At 40.0% G+C, this 26,283-nt stretch overlaps 1 protein-coding gene across 3 annotated transcripts; it reads left to right on the forward strand.

Annotated features, from left to right (window-relative positions):
• Nucleotides 1–360: 360 nt before the first annotated feature.
• On the forward strand, nt 361–25,102 carry SLC25A24 (solute carrier family 25 member 24). Of its 3 annotated transcripts, XM_058842752.1 has the most exons (11): nt 593–718; nt 12,648–12,791; nt 13,216–13,342; nt 13,742–13,829; nt 14,261–14,372; nt 16,952–17,110; nt 17,453–17,605; nt 18,664–18,771; nt 20,409–20,576; nt 21,645–21,795; nt 22,437–25,102. In XM_058842752.1, the coding sequence occupies exons 2-11, from the start codon at nt 12,753–12,755 to the stop codon at nt 22,613–22,615; spliced, it is 1,284 nt and encodes a 427-aa protein (XP_058698735.1). In that variant the 5' UTR covers nt 593–718; nt 12,648–12,752; the 3' UTR covers nt 22,616–25,102. The 3 variants fall into 3 exon arrangements, with proteins under 3 accessions (XP_058698733.1, XP_058698735.1, XP_058698736.1); XM_058842750.1 differs by lacking the exon at nt 12,648–12,791 and having other exon boundaries at nt 361–718; XM_058842753.1 differs by lacking the exons at nt 593–718; nt 12,648–12,791 and adding an exon at nt 11,597–11,789 and having other exon boundaries at nt 22,437–25,101.
• The last annotated feature ends 1,181 nt before the right edge of the window (nt 25,103–26,283 follow it).

Here is a 26,283-nt window from a genome sequence, read left to right on the forward strand (position 1 = left end):
TTTATTCTGTTGGGCCAAGCAGCCAAGCTCTTTCAGACTGGCCTTGGGTTGGGATGCTCTTCATACACATCAAACTGAGCCCCCCACAGCCCAAGTAGAATGGGGGGATTCGAATGATACTCGAAGTATCAAAATTATGTCTTTTAGGGACCTAAAATTCTTTTTTGCAGTGGTATTTCTCTGCTTGTGATGGAAACGCTGAGCCGGTACAAGCACGTCGGTGCGGGCAGGAGCGCTACGCCGAGCCCCAGGGGCTGCGGGCCGCCCTTTCCCCTCAGCGCGCACTTCCCGCCCAGCGGCGGGGGTGGAGGGAGGGAGGGAGGGGGGGGGCAGGGGCGGAGCGAGCCCCGCCGCTCCCCGCCCTCCCTCCGCTCCTCGCCGCCGGGCGGCTCCGGGCCAGCCCTCCCCTTTCCTTCTCTCCCCTCCCCTGGCAGCTGCGAGCGCAGGCAGCAGCGCGGGCGGTGTGTCGTCCGCGCCCAGCTAGTGGGAGTCGAGTGACACTGTCCGTCTGTAGGAGCTGCACGGCCCCGACATGTTCCAGCTCCTGCGAGGCTTCGTTCTGCCGGCGGCCGCCTGCGAAGGGAATAGGGATGGCGACTCCCGGTACGCCAACCTCTTCCGAAAACTGGACCTCAACGAAGACGGGAGGGTGGACATTGCCGAGCTGCAGACGGGCCTCCGGGCTATGGGCATCCCTCTGGGGAAGGAAGCGGAGGAGGTAATCGCGGGCCCGCAGCCGCTGCCGAGCGGGCTCTGTGGCGGCCCGCGGCCGTGGGGAGGGGAGGGCGAGGCGGCTCCGGCCGCTCAGCCCGAGGGACGGGGCGCGGCCCGCCCGGGAGCCGCGTCCGGCGGATTGGGGCCGCTCCTCGATGGAGGCGGCCTCGGGCCTGGCGTTTCCATTGCCCGGGCCGCTGTTGCAGCGCCGGGGGCCGTGTTGTACAGGCACGCCCCGGGTTGTAGACGAAGGGTGCCGAGCGCGTACGGCTGTCGGCGGTTCCTCCGCCAAGCAGATTTATTCATCATGTGTGCACTTTTGACATCCTTTGACTCATTGTTGACTGATACTCCATATCACATTCCTTTTCCAGCATGATAAAGGATGGGAATTTACGGCTTTTGTCCGCCACTCCACCCATGAATAATCTAGATCAGAGTAAATTAGGGTTTGCTTTGGGCAGCAGGTAGTGTAAACCTGCATAGCCGTAGGTTGCAGTTTCAGAACTAGTTATTTAAGCTAAAGACATAGAAGTTATTCTTCCTGGCATGGACTGTTGTCAGACACCGAGATCCTTTATTAGAAAATGCACGCTTGTGACAGTGGCCATCAAATCATGAAACCGACAGTGCGAAAACTTTGTGGTGTGGCTTCTTCTGTGTGGACTATTACATTCCTTTGTCCCTTGTATCAGTGTTGTGACCTGAGAAGTCAGTAAAACTTAAGTCATCAAGCATTCTCGTGTGATGCTGACTTAGACTAGCACGTCTGACCTGTTACCTGGAAGAGAAACTTCTCTTTCCTAATTACTTCCCGTAATCCCCAGGGATCAGCATGTAAAATCCTGTAATGTGCAATTCTATAGGCACAAGGGTTTGTGTAGTAAGGCAAGTCTGCGCTGACAAGACACACTTAGGTTCATTTGGGCTGAGCAGGTACCGGTGAGATGTGTGGGGGAGCTACTATTGTAACAATTCTGCTTGTTTCAGTTTAAAGAATGATTCCATGGCATTCCTGTACTAGCTGTGGCATACTTTCTGAACGAGGTGCGGGAGGAGGAACTTAAATTTCAACTCCATTGTTAAAAGATGTGTTGGGTCAATAATTCAGTGACCTTATGCTGATTGTGTGACAGTTTTTCTCTCTGGTCTTGTAATTTTGTCTTTCTTTTGCCTTTTTCTGTTATATTTAATTCTCTGTCTCCCATACTTAGAGAAAAGTATTCAACAGGCCTCTTGAGTTGAATGGTGTTTATGCAAGAGTATAAATGAAAGCACATTTTTACTTCAGTATTGCTGCTGGACAAAATCAACTTTACAATAGGCACATTTTGTGTTCTTAGGTTTTTGTAATTAGAGACAGGTTGGCCTTTTTGATTATCCATGAGAGTTGTCACTGTTCAGAACGTGCTAGCTATGAACTTCACTCACACATTGTAAACCTGTTGTACCAGTTCGACTGTAACAATTTGGGGGTTTTACTTATACTGAAAGGGGGAAACAGGTGACCAGCTAATTTTGTGGTGTTTAACAAAGGTGGTCTTCCCACATAATTCACTGAAAGCTCTGGTATGCTGCTGAAGATTTGAGCAACTTAGAATTGAAGTTCAAGTTCTTTCTCAAAATCAGTGATCTTCATTAATGGTGCACATCTGAGTAAGTGTCAGATTATTCTCAGTTGCTTCAGGATAAACTGAAAGGGATACCCATGAAAAAGATTGACATAAGCTAGACATACGTGCATGTAAGAGAGCAGGAACTGCTGCCTTAGTTATTAAAGACACACAGATAAAAAATATAACCCATGAGTCATCAGCTCATTTGGGAGGGGTGGAAGAATTGTTGGAGTGCAGGGAAACTTCTGTGTGTAAACTGTTTTATACTATGTTGGGCACAGTTGGAGCCAGAAACTAGAGTAGTGCTGTGTACCTGTTAATAACTAGACTTCTTGTAATTCGAGAGCCTCAGTAAGTCTTGCCTTCTGCTTCTTTCCTGCCTTCATGTGGCTAATCTGCTTCCTGTACTTTCTTGCAGCTCAAAGCTGCCTTCTCCCACTTCAAGCTCTAAAGTGATGTTGAATTCATTTTTCTTACTGCTTGGTAAAAAGGTATTTTATAAATGAAGTCAGATACTGAATCATCAGATTTGGAGAGGCAGAAGTAGTCTTATAATTACTAATAACTAATGAGTAAGGGAGTTGAGACATTCAAATATTATGTGCTGGGGCAAAGTGTTATCTACTGAACTGCTCAGCCCTACCAGCACAGTGGCACGATGGCACGGGCAGAGCTCGGGATATCCTAGAGTAGATTTGGTGCCTCGTGGTGTATCAGAGACTCAAGCCTCATTATGTTGATGCTGGTCTGTGTTAGGTTTCCAAAAATCTCTTGCAGGGCTGGCTTCCAACACATGGGATTAAATCCATATACCTGGGAGTGTTGGTCATTGTTCTTCTGAGCTGCACAGCTGCTTTCTGGCTAACTTGTGCAAAAGGGACTATTTGAGTGTTCCTGGGTTTCACTGCAAAGTCTCTTGGTTGATCCAATGTTGTACCACCTTCACAGTATAAATTAGTGTTTGTGCTGCTAGTACTGTTTTGCTCTTCTGTCTTTAAGTGCAGTTCCTCTCTAGAAGGACTATGCATTTTTTAAAAAGAGACAAAGCTACTATCCATTTGAGTAATAGACCATACAGGTATGCACCTTCCATCAGCTGTGAACCTGTGTGGTAAGCTTTGGAGATGGCTTGCAGCTCCCTCTGAGGAAGAATAAATTTTCACCCATAGCAAGACATCACAGCTCAACCTGACAGAAGCTCCTGACTGTGTTCTATTTGACCTGCCTTGTGGCAGTATCTGACAGACAGAAGTAAATGACTGGAAAATTTGGAGGCTTCCAGTGTGACTCCTATTTTATATTGTCATATATTACCTTCCAGGAATGGCTTACATTGCACAGCTTTCCAGAAGATTCCTGACATAATGTGCCATTATCTGTGAAGGAGGAATTCAGGGTGGTAACTACCAAATGTTGCTCTACAAGCAATATTAACAGTTATTATATGGTGACTTTGATAAGCAGAGACACAAACTAGATGCTAGGATCAGATCACGAATGATCTCATGCTGTGTCTTCAGAATGCCGTGAGTCTTGTAGGCGGGAGCACCATAAATGGTGTGAGTAGTTGGATGAAGTACTATTTTTGTTCATCCTTTTCTTCTGCTGCAATCAGTCCTTACAGTAAATCCGTAGGAGGTGAACCCCATATTTCAAGCTTTAGTTTGCGGTAGGAACAGCCAAGTATTGAAATTCAGGTACTATTTATACATTGAGTTCTGGAGCTAGGAGTAGGAAGATGTTACTGAAATGAGTAACTACCTTCTGGAACCATTCTAATGATCTTATTTGGACTAACTCTCTGTAACATTTTGACATAAGTCTTTGGCCACATTAAAGCTCTTTTGGCTAAAGAAACAGTGTGAAGAGACAGCTCTGTGTGGTGGAGATAGGGCCTAGTGAGACTAAATTCATAGCAATCAGACTATCATCTGTTTAGAGTAATTGACTGTTTCTGAAAATTTGAATCCAATTAAGTCTAAAAATACTCAGAACGCTTGAAATATGTTTCTGCATTTAAACCACAGGAAATTCAGAATTCTGTTAAGTGAGGCAGGACCCTGTGCTGTGTTCCACTGCTGTGTCTCAGCATGAGGATGGGTGAGAACAGCCCAATGTGTATTGTTACCCTCTGTGCTTTTCTCTGGCCTCTGAAAACTGCAGCTAGATAGTGCTTCAGAGACTTGAACTTTCCATTGCAGTTCTTAGTCCAGAAAGCACACACTTGTTTAGTGACTGAGCTAAATATGTCATTAAATATTTCTTCACTGCTTTATTAAGATTTTTGCACTTATTTTAATTTTGATAATGTCCCCTATGTGACAAAATTAGAAGGGTAGTAGATCAAGGTAACTGAAGTGTCCATCATTTCTAGCTTGGCTAGAAACAGAAGAAACAGTGATTACTTTGGAAACTTTGAGGAAGATACATGGGCATCTTATATCACACTCTATCTACTCTTAGAATTTATCATACCTGATATACAGATTTACAGTCTTAAAAGCTTCAGCACTTCCCTGTCTCTGAGTTGTTCTTTATAGGCATTGAAGCTTTATCTCCCCTTAAGAGTTTGCTCAAAACCTGGTATTATAGATTTAAAGTAGTCTGGCATCTTCAACTTTTTATCAAAACAGATGTAATGTCATGTGATTGTAGAAAACTGGAACCATTTAGTTTCTTTCAACTTCCCTTTTCAGGTCATAATAGATGTGATAATTATGACTGGCCATGGTTACGTAATTGTGAAATATTGCAAATATCTTCAGTAATGTATTCAATTTGTAACTTTGAAATCAAATGTATTCAATTTACTTTGCTTTCATTGTAAGCAAACATGTAAATAATTTTTTCATTTCTGTGTGTACAGCTTCAGAAGCTTTTAATTTGTATGTGCTGTAGTCTTCAGTTTTCATATGAAAGAGCAAGATGAATCTGAAGTTTGTTTTCCTAACACTTTAAACATGCAAGGAGATGAAATGAATTATTTTTTAATGCTAACTTGATAGCTTTTTTTCCTGAATAGTGACAGGGTACAGTGAATGATTAATTCTTCCTCCTTTTGCTGCAAAGTGCAAGAATGCCAAGAATTCCCAAATATGGGAAGCCTTACATCTGAGATATCTCTTAACCGCTGTGTTGAAATGCTTTGCCAAATCCCTGTCTTGAGACAGCAGTGTGTCCCAGGTGAACAAACAAGGGAAACTTAAATCCTTTGAGGTGACTATCATCAGGATGCCACTGTGGCAGAGTGGTCCTGTTTAACGGGAAAGCTTAGTCTACCAAGTATGCTCAAAGTCAAAAATACCAGTGTAACTTGCAAAGAATGCTGAATGAAAGTTCAAGGGATAGTTTGCATCTTCCATGTATGCTGTTTCAGATTCTTGAAATTTAATTCATAGCTATGAGTTGAGAGAATTTATCCAGGTCCTGAAGGAGCAGCCTCTGCACAGCATTTTGGGAGAGCATACGCATACTTGCATCTTGTCCTTTTTTGTCTCGTTTTCTAGAGATTGAGTTAGCTGAAATGGACCAGGGAGAAGATCTCTGCTAGTGCCGCCCTGTTGCAGGGAAGGGTGGTGCTTAGGACAGGGAACAGGAAGGAGAAGCTCTGCAGCTGATAGCAACATCTGCTGCTGTCAAGGGTGCAAGTCTGCTGTGCTGGAGTGGGGGGCTCCTAATCTCTGTAGCAGGTTTACAGGGCCTGGTAAACAACTGTTTACATGTTGGTATCCTTTGGGAGGCAAGAGAGTAAATGTGAATGCTGAATTTGGACAAGCTGGGAGGCCTTCAGAGGCAGTGCAAATTCCTGTTTTACTCAGTGTTGTGTTGGATTTCTGGAGGTGAAGTGTCAGTCTAGTTCATGTGTTATGTGGACTCACTGGGCTATAATGCTGTGTGAACACATCCTCAGGCCCTTTCCCTTTTTATCTCCCAACTGATGTAGTTTGACAAGGCTGACTTTAATAATTTTTGCTAGTGTTTTTTGGATTATCATAGTCTGCATAAATTTGTGTAGTCTTAGCAGATATAAATAGGAAAAGGACTGTTGTCCGCTATGTGTCCAGTAAAGGGAGAAGTGTTGTGTATACTTCAGCTGTGACTGAATTTGGCATCCAATAATATTACAGTTGAGTAACTTAAAACTGTAGACTGCAGAGCTATGTGAATGGCTAAAAAAATGCCTTAGAGGGAAAGAATTGAAAAAGGGGTGGGGAAAATTGTAATTTGTTTTATATATAGTACCTCTGATTTTAAAAGCAAATGTGTAATGTGTGAATGTCTAAAGACATGATGATATTCTTACTGTGATAATGGAGTTCTTTGTATGCCGCATTTGTATGTGTGCCCTTTGGAACTGTGGTAGCAGATTGCAGAACACATAATTGCTACTTGCACCAGTGATGTATCTTGAAGTGGTGTTTTCTGTTCGTGTCTTGTAGATAGCATGATAGGAAGCCAGTAACTTCTTGATGAATCACTTCCTTTTAAATATTCTTTACATTATATTAATTAGTTGAAATAACAAGCTAATTAATAGATTGGTAATCCTTTGTACTCAGCTGCCCCACCTTTCATGCACAGTTCAGTTTTGTAAACAGAGTGGGAAGGCTCATGCACAATACACAAATAATGATAATAAATAATGTAAAAATTAGACTGTGTATTTAAAAGAAAAGTCCACATAAATGCATCAAGATTTCTAGTGCATTGCATTCTTTGTCTTTACATTGTAGCCATGAATGTGTTAAAGTCCATAACTTTGGCACAGAGCAATCTAATAATTCATCAGAACACTCACAGAGAATGGTAGGGAGTTTTTGATGTGTATATAAAGCCTGCCTGTAATTCTTTTTTTTTTTCAACAGACCTGCTGACTGACTTATATTTCCACACCAAATACAGAGGTCTTCTGACAGAGTAGGAATTCAACACATCAACATGATTTATATAATGGAGAATTTTTTTAAAAAATACCTTTAGTGTTTCAGTCTGCTTGTGGCCTCTTGCATTGGTGTTGACTGGTTGTGCAGGACTTTGAAAGTAGCTGTATTAACAAAAAGAGTAGAATTATGAAGAAAAAAAAGAGGAGAAAAGACAAAGGTGACAGTGTTGTGACCAAATAGGTCAGCACAGGAGCATTTTAGTCTGTGTGCAGTCCTGTGGCATTAAAAAGTAAGATCACAGAATCATAGCATTGTTTGGATTGGTAGTGACTTTTAAAAGGTCTTGTAGTCCAATTCCCCTGCAATAAGCAGGGGCATCTTCAACTATATCAGGTTGCTCACAACCCCACCCAGTCTCACCTCAAATGTTCCCAGGGGTGGAGCATCTGCCAGGCTCTGTGCAACCTGTGCCAGTGTTTTATCACCCTCATCGTAAAAAACTTCTTTCTTATATATATTCTAAATTGACACTCATTACATTTAAAACTTACTCCATGTCCTATTGCTACAGACTCTGCTAAAAAGTTTGTCCCCATCTCTTTTATAAGCCCTTTTAAGTACCAGTAGGCTGCAATAAGGTCTCCCCGGAGCCTTCTTTTCCTCAGTCTGAAAAACTCCAGTCTTTCCTCATAGGCACCTCACAGGAGAAGTGCTCCTGCCCTCTGATCATCTTTCCTGTGCTGAGGACCCCAGAGTTGGATCAGTTCTCCAGGTGGGGTCTCATGACGGCAGAGTAGAGGATGGAAGCTCCCTTGAGCTGCTGGTCATACTTCTTTTTCTGCAGCCCAGGATGTAATTGGCTTTCTGGGCTGCACGTTGCTAGCTCGTGTCATCTAAACTGTCTTCCTATATCTGTCAATAATTAACAATTCTTTATGTGGTCACCATTTCATTTTATCCAGTGATTTATCCTTCTTGCTTGGGGTTACAGTTTTTAGACAATGAGAAAAGAAATGGTGTGCCTTGAAAAATAAACGTTTGTGTCTGGGCCTTTGTAAAGGTGAGGTGATCCCACAGTAAGGCTGTAACAAGAAATGGCAGGTTTTATGTGGCAGACATGCCAAACATTGTTTCCCAGGACTTGTAAGCAAGTGTTGGCATCTTGGTTGGTTCCTGCTCTATTGTAAGCATGCCTATTTTAAAATGCATCCAGTTCTCCACCAGCTGAGAAGCTGGTGACCCAGGAACTGGCAGAGTGACTAGTGGCTGTAATTTTACAAAATCTGGTAGTATATTAAATGCAGAACTAAATATAATTAAAAGCAGAGTTGGATTCAGTGTCGAACTGAAGTGGGGAGTGATTGATGGAGTGGTTTGCTTGTGGAGGCTGTGGAATCTCCTTCCTTAAAGGTGTCCAAGACTCAGTTGGATGTGGTCCCACACAACCTGATCTAATTAAATATAATTAGACATGCTTTGAGCTGGGGTTCAGTTCAATGGACTCCAGAGGTTCCTTCCAACTTGAATTATTATTTGATGCTGTGAAGGGGCAGTTTGTACCTAGGACTTAGTGTGCCAGGCTCCTCACAGAATCCAGGAGGTGTCTTCCTGTTGGCTGTGCCCATGGAGTATGGAACCCCCCAGGAGGAAGTTTCTGCCTGCCAAGTAGAAGACAAGCTTCTTTTGGTGTTCCTGTTAGTTCCACAAACTTGCAAATTACTGATTTTAATCTGAAACTTTAACACCCACATAATTAGTTCATTTCATAGACAGCAAGAGGCTTTTGCTTGCATAAGCTTTTAGATTTGTACTGTGAGAAAAATACATGTGCCATATGTTTTTGTTCTGTTTTACTGAGTGTGGCTGAGACTGGCTTGAAGTCTGGAAAATAACTGTCAAAACAAAAGTAGGAAATAGAGAATATGTTTCTGCTAACCATTTTCTCATTGTTGCAATATGGAATCCACTTCTTTGGCAGATTAACTGAAAGGTGCCCCCCTTCACATACAGAAATTACCAGTTCTGTAAACTTCCTAGGAGTTCCTGTTTTCTTTGGCTCCCATCATCCTCAGCAGTGGAGGTTTTGCAGTTATAATTTAGTTCAAGTTTTGTCCTATCTGTGAGACAGAAAACTACTTTCCTTGTTCTGCATTTTGGTTTGTGTAGTTCAGGTAGCAATAGGGAGCAGTAACAATTTGTGTTGAGTAGAACTCATGCAAAGTGATTACAAGTGCTGCATAAGTCACCTCTTGGGAGAGTGTGGGAGCCCAGCAGGACAGGATCCTGCAGCATGAGGTGCCATGCATGGAGTAAAAGATGGCTTGAGATTGCAATGTTTTTGAGAGGGGACTCTTCAGACTGGAGTAATTTTTAATGGTGGGGTTTAGTGTGTCTTTTATTTGGGGTTTTTTTTGAACGATTAATCTACTAGCCTTTCTTAATTTCTTGTTAGAAGGTTGTGGTCAGGACTGTATCCATAAATATCTATACATGTAAACTAACTTTTTTCTTTTTAATGGGAAATTCTGAACAGCACTAACCATATTGACAGAGACATGAAGCTGAATTGATGAGTGTATCTATCTGTGTTGACAGGTTATTAATAGAAATTACAATTAAGCTGGATTTAGGATTATACTAAGAACACTGTTTTTCAAAGCTGATACCAAATCACAGTTATCTGAATATATGGTATCTTGTGTTGATTTTTATTATGCACAACTTGCTGTATTATGGGATGTAAATAATTTTCTCATTTCACTGTCGTACCACATAATTTTGCTCCATTTCACTGAGAAATCCTTGATAATCTTATAAATTTTGGTTTTTTGAGATGAAATTTTCAAGTACATTGCTTTTTGTAGTGGGATAGGAAAGATGAAGGTGACAATATAAATATATTTAGATGTCTTCAGTCTTTTTCAGACATCTGCAACAAATACACCAGTTTTCTGCTTCCTTTGTGTTTAGTTTCTGTAGCCTAGAACTTGTTGGACTTTGGTCTTTTGAGGACTTCTACTAATTAAAGAGGAGTAAACAGAATTAAAACCAGATTTTTCAGATTAGAACAGCCATTCAAATCTTGTTGAGGGTTACTTTATTCAGAAACTACAGTTGCGCAAGGCAGTCTGCTAAATAGAAGATACTTAGAAGAATTTTTGTCATATGCTTTACACAACCTGAAGTACTGTGCAGGGGGGAACTTAGTAACTGCAGATGAGGAGAAGGCAGAGGTGCTTAACACCTTCTTTGCCTCAGTCTTTAGTGGGAAGATGGCTTGTCCTCAGGACAACTGTCCTCCTGGGTTGGTAGATGGTGGCAGGGAGCAGAATGGTCCCTCTGTTATCCAGGGGGAGGCAGTCAGAGAACTCCTGAGCCACTTGGATATTTATAAATCTATGGGACCAGATGGGATCCATCCCAGGGTGATGAGGGAGCTGGCAGATGAGATTGGGAAGCTGCTCTCCATCATTTACCAACAGTCCTGGCTCACTGGTGAGGTTCCAGATGACTGGAAGCTGGCCAATGTGACACCCACTCACAAAAAGGGTGGGAAGGAGGATCCTGGTAATTTCAGGCCAGTCAGCCTGACCTTAGTACCTGGTAAGGTAATGGAGCAGTTTATACTGAGTGTCATCACACAGCATGTACAGGATGGCCAGGGTAGCAGACCCAGCCAGCATGGGTTTAGGAGGGGCAGGGTGTGTCTGACCAACCTGATCTCCTTTTATGACCAGGTGACCCGCCTGGTGGATGCAGGGAAGGCTGTGGATGTTGTCTATTTGAACCTCAGCAAGGCCTCTGACACTGTCTCCCACAGCACACTCCTGAAAAAGCTGCAGTCCCAGCTTGGACTGGAGCACTCTGTGCTGGGTTAGGAACTGGCTGGATGGCCAGGCCCAGAGAGTGGTGGTGAGTGGGGCTGCATCCAGCTGGGGGCCAGTGACCAGTGGTGTCCCTCAGGGGGCTGTGATGGGGCCAGTGCTGTTCAATATTTTTATTGGTGACATGGATGAGGGTATTGAGTCCTTCATTAGTAAATTTGCAGAGGACACTAAGCTGGGAGCATGTGTTGATCTGTTGGAGGTTAGGAGGGCTCTGCAGAGAGACCTGGAATGGTTGGATGGATGGGCAGAGTCCAATAAGACAAAGTTTAATATGTCCAAGTGCCAAGTCCTGTGATTTGGCCACAACAACCCCTGCAGTGCTACAGGCTGGGGATGGTGTGGCTGGACAGTGCCCAGGCAGAAAGGGACCTGGGGGTGCTGGTGACAGCAGCTGGACATGAGCCAGCAGTGTGGCCTGAGGGCCAAGAAGACCAAGGGCATCCTGGCCTGGATCAGGAATAGTGTGGCCAGCAGGAGCAGGGAGCTCATTCTTCCCCTGTATTCAGCACTGGTGAGGCCACACCTGAGTGCTGTGTCCAGTTCTGGGCCCTCAGTTTGGGAAGGACGTTGAGACGCTTGAGCGCGTCCAGAGAGGACAACGAGGCTGGTGAGGGGCTGGGAACACAAACCCTGTGAGGAACGACTGAGGGAGCTGGGGTTGTTTAGCCTGGAGAAAAGCAGACTCAGAGGTGACCTTACCACTCTCTACAACTTTCTGAAAGGTGGCTGTAGTCAGGTGGGGGATGGTCTCTTTCTCCAGGCAGCAGCTGACAGAACCAGAGGACACAGTCTTAAGCTGCACCAAGGGAAATATAGGTTGGATATTAGGAAATGTTTTTTTACAGAAAGGGTGATAAAGTATTGGAATGGTCTGCCCAGGGAGGTGGTGGAGTCACCATTCCTGGAAGTGTTTAGAAACAGACTGGATGTGGCACTTGGTGCCATGAGTTTAGTTGAGGTGTTAGGGCATTGGTTGGGTTCAATGATCGTGAAGGTCTTTTCCAACCCAGTAATTCTGTGATTCTGTAGTGAGGAGATTATGCTCTGGTTGGTCTCCTGTCTGGTACTGAGTGCTGCCTCCCTAGGATTTTGCACATTGAGGGAACCCACAGGGACCCATGTTCAAAGGAGGAGATAAGACATAAAGGTTCTGGGTTGATTTCCCTGCTGACTTCCTGCATATCCTGCCAGAGGAGACAGCAGTGCTGTGGCAGTGTGAGGAGTGATGGCAGCGGCTGTGGCCTTGGCTCTCCGTGTCCGGAACTGCCCTTGCTGTGGCATAAAGCCCAAGCTCCTAAACCCTGCAGAGCTTCCCTGGGCTTTGCCTTGAACACAAGCCTCAGCAATTACAGGCTGCTGCTTGCAGGGCTGCTATAATAGGCCTTTTCTAACAAATTTTCACCTATGGAGGTGGTGAAGTTTTCTGGCCCTTTGTTCGGGAAGTGTCTGCCTGGGCTGTGTTTGAGATTTGTTTCCCACAGTCCTGGCAATTGCCTACCATGCATTCAGTGCATAGTTAATTTTACATGAAGTGTTTCTATCTGCAGGACAGTTCCTAGGAAGCACATGCAAGAAAGGAAGATAAGTCTGTTTGTATTTGTTACAAGTTTGTTTAAAATTGTAATCAGGGCTTTGGTTTGAAGGAGAAAGCTATGTTCTCTCAAACGCTGAGGGCTGGAAGTGCCAGTGGGGTAAGATCTTTGTAAATTTTTGGTCAGCATTTAAAGAGTTAGTTGCTATTTGTATTTTTTATCTTTATTATTCATAATTAATAGACCATTTGATTAAGATGATAGTAAAGGTTCTGCTTATTTTACTGACAAATTTCATGGACAGGAAACTCACAGGCTTAACTCGTCCTCTCTCAGGTTTTTCTTCTATCCCCCATCTCTTCCTCCACAAATTATTTGATACCTGTAGGTATAACTTGCCAGTGCTGATAAGAAACCTTAAAATTTCTGCACAGAAATGTTTTATGTAAATAATAAAAATATATATTTACTGACAAGTGTTTTCTCTGTCTATGCAAATATTGCATGTATTAAATTCTGAAAACAAAATGATGCTTTGTGACCTGCTGTAATTTAGACAAAATATTCATTTTTCTCTCAATAGAAAATTTTTAAAGCTGGGGATACTAACCAAGATGGACAGCTGGATTTTGAAGAATTTATGCAGTATCTTAAAGAACACGAGAAAAAGATGAAACTGGCATTTAAGAGCCTGGACAAAAACAATGATGGTATACCTTGACTTATTTTACTTGTTCAAACACTGTTTGAAGAAACTTCATTAAAAGTAGTGTAACTCGTATTGTCTGAATTGGAACAAAAAGTTGTGAGAAAAAAAATTCATGGTCTTATTTAATTCTGTTTTCTCCAAGTACACTGAGCTGGGGCTCCTTGTTCCCTAGATGGAGCAACTGAGGAAATTTTTGACTATTTCTAGCTATTATACTAAACTGTATATTTGCATCCCATTTGCTTCATCCTTGTAGTAGACAATCAAAACAGATAATCTGCGATAAGTTGATTTTTAAATAATCTTTGCGATTATTCAGCTGTTACAATGAGCTCCAAGATGCTAAGTTTATTAAGATCCACATTTTAAATATGTATCATCTTTATTTTAATGTTTCAAGGAAAAATTGAAGCGTCGGAAGTTGTCCAGTCCCTCAAGATATTGGGTATAAACATTTCAGAAAAACAGGCAGAAAAGATCCTGCAAAGGTGAGGAATTATTATTTTTTTAGGCAGCTTAATCTTCCTTGTATTGTTAATTTTTATATTTTTCTATTTCAGAGAGGGGGATAAATGGAATTATAACTTTGAAAGGTGTTGGTAGTTACTATGGGAGCATCTGGGCCTGGGAGGAGAATGTTACTTCATTTCTGTGTAAATGTTGTTGATAAAAGAAGCATTGTATTATGTTTTTAAATGGAATAGGACTGATGCTCTTGGATACGAGGAGCATAGTACTGAAAGGCCATGGCAGATTCAGCCTTGAAGTCACTATATGGAATTTAAAGTCAGTTGTTATTGATGTGATAACCCAAGTTAAAAAAAAAGGGGGGGGGAGGGTGGGGGAAGAAAAAACAAAAAAGCAGAACAAAACCCCAGTGTTACTATTTCATTACATAGTTTTGTGAATTTCTTTTCAGTATTGATGCTGATGGGACAATGACAGTAGACTGGAATGAGTGGAGAGATCATTTTATGTTTAATCCCGCTGCAGACATTGAAGAAATAATTCGATATTGGAAACATTCAACTGTAAGTTCAACTTCTCTTTTAATCTAGTGCAGCTCTTAAGTTCATTTCTGCTGTGTTAATTTGTGATATTGAGTATAACAGCTTCACACTTGTTATATTTCAAGCATATCTGTATAGTTTGGTTTTCCTTTTCACTTCATGTTCTCCCATTTACAAGTAGGATTGTGTCAGATGAGTTCCTTCTGAACGAACAACTTCATCTAAACTCTGCAAATAATTATCAGTAATTCTTAGGACAGAATCTTTTACCTCTTTTGGAGATATTTCACAGAAAAATAATAATCACAGTATTAAATATTTTTCTATGCAGTATGATTTGATTTGTTGAAACAACTTGTATAGACATTTTAACAGTTTCTTATGCTGAAAGTAGTATTTGTGATTCTGTAGTATCATTTTAATTATCATAAAATCACTGGTGTCTTTAGTGGTGATTTTCTGTGTACATTGTGCTCTTTTGTGTCATAGAATTTAATTTAAGCATACAGAATATATAGCAGCAGGTTATCGACTATGCAGAGAAATTTTTCAAGTTTTTATTGAATGGAGCTGTTGACACCTCAGTGACTGATTTTTTAAGAATGATAATAAAGTATGTAAACCAGCAGTAATCCTATTTGCTAAATATCCTTCCTGTATTATTGGAGGAAATAAAGTAAGGTTAGATATGTTTGAATATAGTGATATATATCCATATCTATCTCCAGGGATTAGTCAGCATTTCCATAATAAAAAACAGTTTATGAGATCTGAGAGCTTTGAATGTTTGACACTGTACAACCTCAGTTCAGGAATGCTTGCCAAAAGGGAGTTAGCTCCCTGTTTGCTGAAGAATGCACTTGAAGCACTGTTATGAGATCAAATAGCCCTGGTCCTAGCTTACTTAGTAGAAAAAACCTTTGCTTTGATAAAATGCTCCTTACTATTATTAAACATAAGATCTGCATTTTTCTTTTTTCTGTTATGGTATGTCATTAGTTGCCCCCAAGAAACAACTGAGGGAGTCTCCTGTGATCTTTAGTGTTGCAGTCAGCTTATGACCCATTTATCACAGCAGGCAAAATCCAGCTACACAGCAGCACAGCTGGTCTTTGAGATAAGAGCAGATGTGAGACCTCTCAGGCTTGCTGGCATTGACAGACAGCTCTTACAATTCTGTTTTTATTATATAACTGCTATCAGACTCTTCCAAGCAGATAGCTACATTGGCATAGAATTATTATGGTAGCTGTGGCCTTTCAGTTATAAACTTCACATTTATATTTTTTTTCCTTAGTTGTGTTTAGGTCTTGGTACACACAAAGTTTAAACCCTGGTAGATAGGCATAATATCTCTTAGAACACTGAATTTATATTTTGGGAGTTTTAATTGATCTTTTGATGTTTCCATGTAGTTAAGCAACTGATGACACCTTACTTTGAAACCTCTAATGTGAGAAAGATGAAAGGATTTTCCAATTAATCTGTTCTTTGTTCAATATCCAGAATAGTTGGTGCTTATCCTTTTTGTCCAGTGGCTGTATTTAAACTCTGCATTCTGCAGTTTTTGTCCCAAATGACCAGGACAATATTCTGTCTACTAACAGAGAATGCAGCATAAATTAGGGATATAATGTCTACAATTAAAATCGACTGTAGTTCAAAGGTTTATCAGTCAACACACTTTCTGGTCAGTACTTACCAGTTATTGATACATTTTACATTTTTGTTCTTTTTATACTTTAATTTATGTGTAATAGCAGATTTGCATTATCTACAATGTACTTTTTCTCATATATCTTGATTATAGGTTACACTGTAGAACAAAAGTGACGTGAGATTTCATAGTGTTATGTCTTACTTTCATTATTAAAACCTATATTAATGTTGTTTTTTGATCAAATCCAATGGCAATACAAACATGCCCCCCATAGTGAAATTTCAAACTTTTGTAGCTGAAAAAAGTAATTATATGTGTCTTTGAGTATAACTGATGATAAGAAAATCTATAAGGCATTTGTCAAACTTTTCATTTTGGAATAATGCACAGCAGTTACCGGAAATAGAATATTCTGCTATATCAGCTGTTAAAACCCTGCTTCAAAATGTTGGGGAGTGTGGGGGAAGGAGACATCCCACATGTGTGAATAAATGACCGTGAGAGAAATCCCTTGTTAGCAACCTTAGGAGATTACCAAACTAATCCCACAAGACTGTCTGGTGAAAGGTTAGCTGCAACATATAAGCATTTGAGCTTTAGTGCTGACTTTAAAGGACTGCTGATCATGACAGAATGTCTTTGCTTGGGCCATATTCAAGGAGGAAATTTGTCGTAATTTTTAATGATGATGGTGCAGTCTTTGAAATGGTGGGTCTGCGGTGTTACTGCTCAATATCTATGTAGAAGTCACTTAAGTTGCTTGTCATTGAATAGCAATGCATAGCAGGTTAATTATAGACTGTAAATTAGAGATATTTTTTATTTGTAACCAGAACTTTATTTGCATTCTTAGGTAGTATATTAATTTGGAATTAGAACTGTGGATAAAGGTGATGGAACGAGATAGTTATTTGCACATCTTTGCTTTGGATTCATAAAGGTATTGGATATAGGAGATAGTTTGACTGTTCCAGATGAGTTCACGGAGGAAGAGAAAAAGACGGGGCAGTGGTGGAAGCAGCTGTTGGCAGGAGGAGTGGCTGGTGCTGTCTCTCGAACAGGTACAGCACCCTTAGATCGCCTTAAAGTCATGATGCAGGTAGGTGCAATGTTCAAGAATTTCTTGGTTTCCAGTGTATCATTTCAGTTCTTGGAGATTTATTGGGAAAAAATTGAGGGCCAAGGTCAGTGTTTAAATTGCAGCGGTCTGGCTATATTTTGACAACTTCCATTTTTTGTGTTCATAAAAATGGTATTTTATAGACATGTGGGAAAAAAATGTAAGCAAAATATTACAGTACTTGTGCTAGTAAAATTAGATTTTTTCAACAATGCAAATGGTTTCACTAGTTGATATATTTAATCAATTTAATACTGGTGGGTTTTATAATCTAATCAGAGCAGTGTTCTCTACTGTGACTTTGTTTTTGCCTTTTTTTAGGTTCATGGTTCAAAGTCAAACAAAATGAATATAGCCAGCGGTTTTAAGCAAATGTTGAAAGAAGGTGGTGTCCGATCCCTTTGGAGGGGTAATGGTGTAAATGTTGTGAAAATAGCTCCTGAAACAGCTATTAAGTTCTGGGCTTATGAACAGGTAGGATGATAAATCAAGAATGAGAATAATGCTAAATAAAGTCCTAAATCACTCTCACTGTTCATTATTGGCACTGTTGTATTATATAAGACTCCTCATCGTGGTTGGGGATTTTTTCATAGGAATTTGAGTGACTTTCAGATTTAAAATAGTCTATAGAATACTTACTGTTAGGCAGATTTTACTGTTGCATTATTAAGCAGTGCAAATAAATGATATCTGTTACATGTTTTAAACTGTCCCTGATTCTGCATGGCTTTGTGTGGAGTACTGCATTAATATCTAGATTGTTGCTTCGAAGTGACAGCAGGCGAAAACTTCGCACATTATGCTAGCTGAACTTACAGGGGATTCATTTAAAGTCAAATATCACAGTGCTATGTATGATACCCTCATCCTGGATTTCAGAGTTATATTTACCTCTGAATCAGCTTTAAGCATCATGTTAAGGCCTAATCCTCCTTTGGAAAATGAACTCCCGTCCTGGTGTATTTAAATGAGCTTTATTTTTGCTCTGTGGGGCTTGCTAGTGCCTCAAGTAAGACCAAATGAGCATAGAGCACATCTCTGTACAAGGAGGAGATAAAAGCAACAAAATATCAAATAAACTTGCGAATGTTGCAAGACTGAACAGCAGATTTTGGTGCCATAGAGTAACCTTGGGCACATTATTCTTTACTCCTGGAATGACACAGTTTGTACAGTGCTCAAAGTGCTTCTGTGAAATTGATCTTTTATTCTTTGATTTACAACTGGATCTGCAAGGGGAATTTGGTTCCTCTTTCTTAGTGCAGGTACCCTTGAGTTGGCTGTTTGCAGAACACCTGATACTACTGTGGGTGACTGAGGTATTTAATCTAAAGAATTCTTGCATGTGGGAATGTTTATTGTGTTCTGGAGAATCTTTTTGGGTTAGTAGATGTAACTGTAAATGCATAAAAAACTAAGAACATCTTGAAAAGATTTTTTTTTACTATACTCTTGTCTTCTATAGTAACTTTTGCCATTCCTTAAAAACATGTGTTTTAACTATAAGAAGATACTATATGTTTTAACAGTATAAGAAGATACTCACTAGCGAGGATGGAAAGTTGGGCACTGTTGAAAGATTTGTGTCTGGTTCTTTGGCTGGAGCAACAGCACAAACTTCTATTTATCCCATGGAAGTAAGTATCCCACGGAGGTAAGAGAATATGCTTCCACTGGAGTCTGCAAAATTAAACCCCATTTTGCTCTTGAAAATACTGTGAAAATTTCTCTCTAGTCTGCTATCCTAATTTATTTTTACTTTGGACTTCCTTTCAGAGCTAGACATTTTAGAATATACTACGTTCTAACTGATTCTTGTAATTTTTCCATATATTTTGCTGTATAATATTTTTAAAACAATTTTTAAATAAAGCCTAGTGCAGGAAAAAAGATCACCCAAGAACACTTAAAATTCAGTATGTATTCAAGCATTTTTTAAGTTGGTAATTTTATAAATTTGCATAAATCCTTTTCCTGCTGTATGTAAGCAAGGAATGGTCTTGTCTGGGCAGAACTGAAGTTCTGTAGTGTTATGATGGGAAGCTGTGTGTGATAAGGAGAACAGTGTGGGGAAGGATGTAACAGCTACAGCTCAGGCTGGGTGGATTGGCTGCTCTTTCCCCTGTAGGACATAACTATAGCTGGTACTGCACATTGCGGTTTAACTAGTGTTAATGTATTGACTGCTCCAGTGTCAGTGTTACACACCATTTCACAGAAACAGGATGTATTTTCTTTACTGCTGGTTCCCCAGAAGGTTTATCACTTGTGCAGATCTTGGAATTGATGTTGGGGCTTGGACTAAACCAATACCAACATCAAGTTTGTAGTAATGTCAAATGTATCTAAATAGCTTTTTCATGGGTGGGGATTTCAGTAGGAATAGAACTGTTTTCATTGCTGAAGTGATAATGATCTCTTTAAAGAGCTTCCTTGCTGTTACAGAGGGTGAATCCCAGCTGACCCGAGTACAGAGACGGGTTAAGTTAGGGAAGAACTGAAACATGATGTAGATTGCCTGGATCACACTGATCAGTGGAGACAAGGGAATTGTTCTACAGTATCTTCTGGTCTTCCTCACAAAGATATGGTACTGTCCTAGAAGTGTTTTTAGGATTTTTCTAAGTAAGAGAGAAAATCCAAATGCCAGGAAATTCCTGAGGAAGATGCAGTCTTATGAGGCTTTAAAGTAGACCAAATGGTTGCTCAGGAAACTTCCTCTGTGGTTTCTTTTGGATGCTATTATTAATTTCTTTGTCCTAAGATGCAATGCAGACTTGCATTATTAATCAGGTGCTGGGTTTCAGTAGTGAGATACAATCCTTATATTCCTCAACTACCTCTCTAAGTGTCATACTTTTTGAAATATTATTTTCTTAATATGCTTTAGTGTTCTCAGACCAAAAGTATCATCTGCTAGCATGTTAGTTCCTCACTTGCGCCTTAGCTAATACTTCTATTGAATATTGCCTGCACTGTTGCCTTCAAGTTGATCAAATAACTGCCTGTTTTAATCAAGAAAAGAAAGCTAAAATGTGATTTTAAAAGGCTAAGAATTTGTATGCTAGTGTATAGTAATGTGTGGTGCTCTCCACTAAGGACAGAATGTGAAGAAGCCTGCTCCTAACAATGCCTTACTAGTAATCAAAGGAGATTTGCAGCACCAAAGTGCAAAGCAGTTCTAGAGAATTGAATAAGCAGAGATATACTGTGTATCTAAAATAGATTAATAAATAGGTATGTAAGTAAGACTGCTATTTTTTTTTCCTTTTAGGTTTTAAAGACCAGATTGGCTGTGGGTAAAACAGGGCAATATTCTGGGATGTTTGACTGTGCTAAGAAGATTTTAAAAAGAGAAGGTCCAAAAGCCTTCTACAAAGGCTATATTCCTAATATTCTGGGTATAATTCCTTATGCTGGCATTGACCTTGCTGTTTATGAGGTGAGTTTAGATCACTGAATGCATGTAGTTGTCATTAATCAATTAACAGAAAGCATAACTATTTTTTAGAATGTTTGTATTATTGTAATACTGTTACAGCTGTTTCAATTTTAAGAAGACAAATTAGACTTTCCACTAATGTTACCAGACCTCAGTGTTTCTGTTTGCCCCTCGTGAGGAGTGCCTGGGCAGATGGGCCCTTCCATGCAAGACTACCAAGCAGGAAATGTGCTATGAGAGGATTATACTGACCTTGGCAGTACCACTTTCATTCTTACCTAACCTTGTTAGACTGGAGCATACCCATTTTATAGGAAATATATGCCTTTAAAAGGATATTCATATTATGATAGTTTATACATTCTTTTGCCTGTCGTTAGGTTTGTGAGTGGATTATATTAACCTGAATTCTTTGTGTGTCTGTGCATGTCACCAGAATTCTTTCTGGCTGACACAGCTTTTCTCAGGAGCTTGAAACACTGCTGTCTTTCCTTTCCAGAGAAACTGGCACCCATTTCACCCACCAGCAATATTGAAAGTCTTTTATCTACCTTAGATAATGTGTTGCTTCAAAGTGTGTTAAATAACTCAGATCCACAGGCTAATTTTTCTTCTAGTTTAGACAAATCTTTTTTTGACACTGCATTAGTAATCACCAGAATTGCTTGAACAAACATTTTCAAAGCTGTATGCAATTTCTTTTCTACAGTTTGCATCCTTGTTTCTGCATGGGATGATGTGCACAGATGTGTGAGCTTTTGTTGCACCCTGTGGGGTGCTGAGTTGTTTCCCTCCTCCTCTCCCCAAAGTTATTACAGATGCATGGGCACTTTCCTGCTGCTGGATCTTTTAAGGATCCCTTCTAGGTACTAACTATTGTAGTCTGGTTGAAGTCCCTCCCTGTGTGCTAAGGTGTCTGCCTGTGCACTTCAGGCATGTAGAACTGGCCCAGTCAAATTAGTGCTTTTCAGAATTGAGCCCTTAGGATTTGTTATAAATAAAGAAGTATTTGTTTACCTTTTTGAATGCAGATCTATTGTCTTGCTGTTTAATTTTATACCTTGGCAGCTCTTAAAGAGTACATGGCTAGAACACTATGCATCGAGCTCTGCAAACCCAGGTGTTTTTGTATTGTTGGGGTGTGGCACCGTTTCCAGCACATGTGGGCAGCTAGCCAGTTATCCTCTCGCTCTTATCAGAACACGCATGCAGGCTCAAGGTAAGTTCTCTTGTACTAAAAATGCTTCTGTATGGTCACATGAAAATTGTATCATGTGGGATAGCTCTAGCAGAGACATAGGAATAAAAAAACCAAACAACTTGGAAAAACTAAGGACATATCTGGAAAATTCTTCTTAATGTTGGTTCCTTCTCCCTGTTACTCCCAACACTGTTGTTCTTCATACTCAGTTTAAAAAGTAAGCTTTCAAGCACTGGTGCTTTGTATATTCTGAGAACCACATTCCATACCCATCCCCTGTCATAGTCTGGAAGCACTCTTCTAAACTTCAGAATGTTTTCTAAATTTTAGAGATTAAATGGTAGGGCTTGAATTGTCCTGTGAGCATAGACAGTAGTGTTTTCTCTGTAGCACATTTCATAAGGATAGTTTCATATTTGAGACTTTTGTTTGATAGGTTTCTGCACAGACTCAGGGATGGGAGCCTAGATTTCCAAAGGAACATAAGTGGATAATGCTTTCCAGTGGGATTTAGATGCATGGATATCTCCCAAATGTCTGGAATTAGATCTCTTTTCAATAGCCTTATGATAGTAGGCTTGTGATCCAGTGTTCGAAACTTGCTCAAGATTTTTAATATTACTAAAACTGTTTTATAACACATTATCTTCTTGATCTAGCCTCAGTAGAAGGAGCTCCACAGCTAAACATGGTTGATCTCTTCCAAAGAATTGTTGCTACAGAGGGACTCCGAGGACTTTATAGGGGCATAGCCCCTAATTTTATGAAAGTGCTTCCAGCTGTCAGCATCAGCTATGTTGTATATGAAAAAATGAAACAGAATTTGGGAATAGCATGAAATGAAGGAAGAAGGTGAGATACTTCTGATACTGTTGGAAACACCAGAACAATAATGTTTTCTCAAGTAATCTGCTCTCACAATTAGAGACAGATCTTTATAGAGAGATGCTGCAATTTCCACATTGGCCCTTAAATGGGAAGAAACTTTCTTAAATTTTAGTTCATCATTTCTAAACAGATACCTATATTGCACTTTAAAATGTCACAGAATTGAAAAAAAAAATCAAGAAACTGTCTTTAAATCAGCAGTATGTTTTTATTTTTAGGAAATCATGCATATTTTACTCATTGGATTTTTTTTAATTTGTCCTTTCTAAATGTGTATTTGTCTTGGATCAAACCAAAGGTAGGAGAAGTTTATACTGTCTTGATACTGAATATATGAAAGTGACTTTTTGTTTTGTCTCACTGCCTATACTCAAGCAATTCACAAGTGACATTTTGCATGCCTAGAAGTGAGCACTTTTGTAATTTTTGAAGACTGAATGTTAAGTTCACAGGAAATAGGATCTTGGATACACACAATGATGGAATAACACATTAAAATGTAGCCCATCACCTTTGTCTTCTTTTTTATTTTTCATTATTTAAAGAGCCTGAGAAACTGCTGTTCTGCAGTATCAGAATACCTCAAATGGATTTACACGGTATTTTTGTAATACAATCAGCAATTTTGATGACTTGCTTCACTGGACCTGCTTTTCATTGCACTTGTTCATGTCAGCACCATTAACCATGGCAAAATCTGGGTTACACCTGTATGTTTTATAGGCTCATATTACAAAGGAACAGAAAAAGCTTGGATATTAGATCCATTCCATACAAGTGCAAGTTGCTATTTAAAAACAGGATGGAGGACCCAGTATGAAGCTGGTAGTAATTGTAGTACAGCCAATGGCAGAGCTGTTCACAGTTGCCTTGGGTACAGGAATGCTTCCCATTTTGGTCTCTCCATTCTTTCCCTTATTCAGAGGGCTACATCCACTATGTGCTTTTAGCCAGTAGAGGATTGCATTATTATGCAAAGGTTTTTTTCAGTTTTGTCATGTGAGATCAGTCTTCTGTGCACACTGGCTGTGGGTGTGAAATTGGGATAATAAAATCCTGAAGTGTTTTATCTGGGTGACCAAGTGGCAGTGCTGACTGCAGGTGCCCATCAGATTGATGTTAATGTAGCATGCAAAGCGTGCACACAGATCTGTTAGTTCTTGAGAAACAGCTCCTCCTCAGAAAACAAAGCAGCCCTTCCTCAGTGCAGAAAGTTAGGTATTTCCATGTACAAGTTCTTCCAAAGTGACTTCCTGGGTTTTGTTTTTTTGTGGTGTGTGTGGAGGGACACACTGTTGCCTTCAGGTCTGAACACTGAAATAGATTACCAATTATTACCAGACTTGTTTGTTAGGCTTTTTCTGTTTTCTGTAATGTGCAGTATCTTAATCTTGGAAAATTCAATATTATACACACCTTGACCTTCTAAAAGCAACTTCTCTTGGACCACTTTTTGAAATTGGATTACTGAAGGAAGAACTTTATTCTGTTAAGGTCATTAATGGTCTTTTTTTAAAACTCTTTCTATTTTTGGGCAGGTATGAAGGGTGCATGATTTTTTGTGCTTTTTGGTTTGTTTGGGGTTTTGTTTTTGTTTGTGGGGTTTGTTTTTGTTTTTTTGGTTTTTTTTTAAAGCAGACAAATAAGCAAGCAAGCTAAAATAACTGCCTGAATTTCCCTTGTTCTACATATGCTTTGGGCCATGTTTTTCAAACAGCAATCACATGTAAATTTGTGTTCAGTGCTTCCATGGCTGGTGTTTATTCTCCATAAACTGATACATAGCCATTCCATAAAATCTGTATTATAACATTTTTTATCACATTTCAGAAAATGGCAGCTCTAGCTGTATTTTGGCCTTCTCTTTAAGGAAACGTTGGACTTTGCACTTTAAAAAAAAAAAGAAAAGTCATTCTGTCCAAATCATTTATATGTATAATGCCTTTCTGATCTGAGTTTTTCTTGGTTTTGCCAATATCTTTGTACCTTTGTGGGATTTGTGAGATCAGTTGCTGGTAATTTTGTTTGACTGTGACCAATGAGCAAATGTATTGTTTGTGTGATGTAAAGATGACTTTAGCATTTCTATCTTCCAGACTTGTTCCATTTTGTTTATAGTGTGCAAGTGCCATCATGAGTATTGAAGTTATAGTGACTTTTTCAAATGTTGAAAAGATGAGGTGTTTCAGATTTAATTTTTCATTATGTGCCTTGATGATGACTGTATTCAATTGTGTATTCTTTGTCTCTTAAATGTATGTTTACCTTTCTAGCTCTATAAAACTACCAGTTTCTAATAAACCTTTGTTTCCTTATTTGGCTGGAGTGTGCTGATGTGGTTTTTTTCATGGTCTGATAGATAACAGTTTTTAATTGCATTATATGCATAATATTCAATATAAAAAATGAAGGCAACTGATCTGAAAATATGTTTCAGACTAGACTATTTTTTACTATTATACTGATACTTGAAAAGAGTTTGAGATTAGTTGATTGTCATCCTGTTTAAAACTGTCTCATAGCTTAATGGAAGACCACATGTTTAATATTTTTACTTTTTCGTTGGACAGTATTAGCCAATAATTTGCTTCTGTGTATGTTGCATGACAGAACCCTTAATAATCAGGGACAAGCATACTTGTATTACTGCTGATCTTGCTTTGTTGTTAATCTTACTTGTTAGTCAAAGGATCAATATAAAATCTTTTCAAGGTAATTGACTTAATTGACTCTGCATGTGTAGCATGGCTGTGCTACTGAAAGCTTGTTAGCAGCCAGCTTTGACAACTCCTTTTGAGTTTTTCACACGAATCCTTCAAATGGTGAAGATAATGGTAAACAAATTAGGGGAAGCTTTTCTTGTCTCTGCTGCAAATACAGTTCTTGTAACAGAAGATTTATAAGTTTTAAGTAATGGAAGAGGTAGATGCACAGTGTATGATTCCCGACTAAGTGAACAATTTGACTTGAGGCAAGAATGCTTTTAACTCCAAGTGCCCTGCAAGAAGAGCCTAGAAAGGAAAGGGAAAGATTATTTTTTCCATTCAAGATGTATGTGGAGTGTGACAGCTATTCAGTACCATTAACACTAGAAAACTCTGCAGAAATGGCATGAAATCTAAAACAGTGCTGCTGGTGTGTCTTTCCCTCTTGACTGTGGTGGGCTTCCGGGCAGGATATGCCTGCTGCAGCCGGGGCATTCCTTACAGTGGCACCAGCCCAGGCCCAAGCTGCATGGCACACCTGCTTGTGGAAAGGTGAACTCCGTGTGCTCAAAGTTCCTTGGCAGCTTTCCCTTCTGCTAATGAATGCCTGGTGTCCAGCACTCCCAGATGAGACTGGGTGTGGGCCTGCCTGGTGCCCAAATTAGCCTTCAGAGGCCCAGGCACTCGCTGGTATGTGCAGGATTTATTGGCAGCTTTCTCTTTGTGCCTTTCTGGTATTTAACGGTTGGAGAAGGTGCAGCAAGAAGTGTGTTGCAGTAAGTGATACTACCACGTGTAAATTACTAAAATATCAAGGATGTCTCAACCTGCAGGCTATTTGCTGTGCAAGGAAGTGTGGTTTCTAAATGCTTCCCCTTCTGATGTGAGGGTTGTCTTAGGAATGGCTTTTAGG

This window comes from Poecile atricapillus, chromosome 7 (genome assembly GCF_030490865.1).
Source record: "Poecile atricapillus isolate bPoeAtr1 chromosome 7, bPoeAtr1.hap1, whole genome shotgun sequence".
NCBI classification, from domain to species: Eukaryota; Metazoa; Chordata; class Aves; order Passeriformes; family Paridae; genus Poecile; species Poecile atricapillus.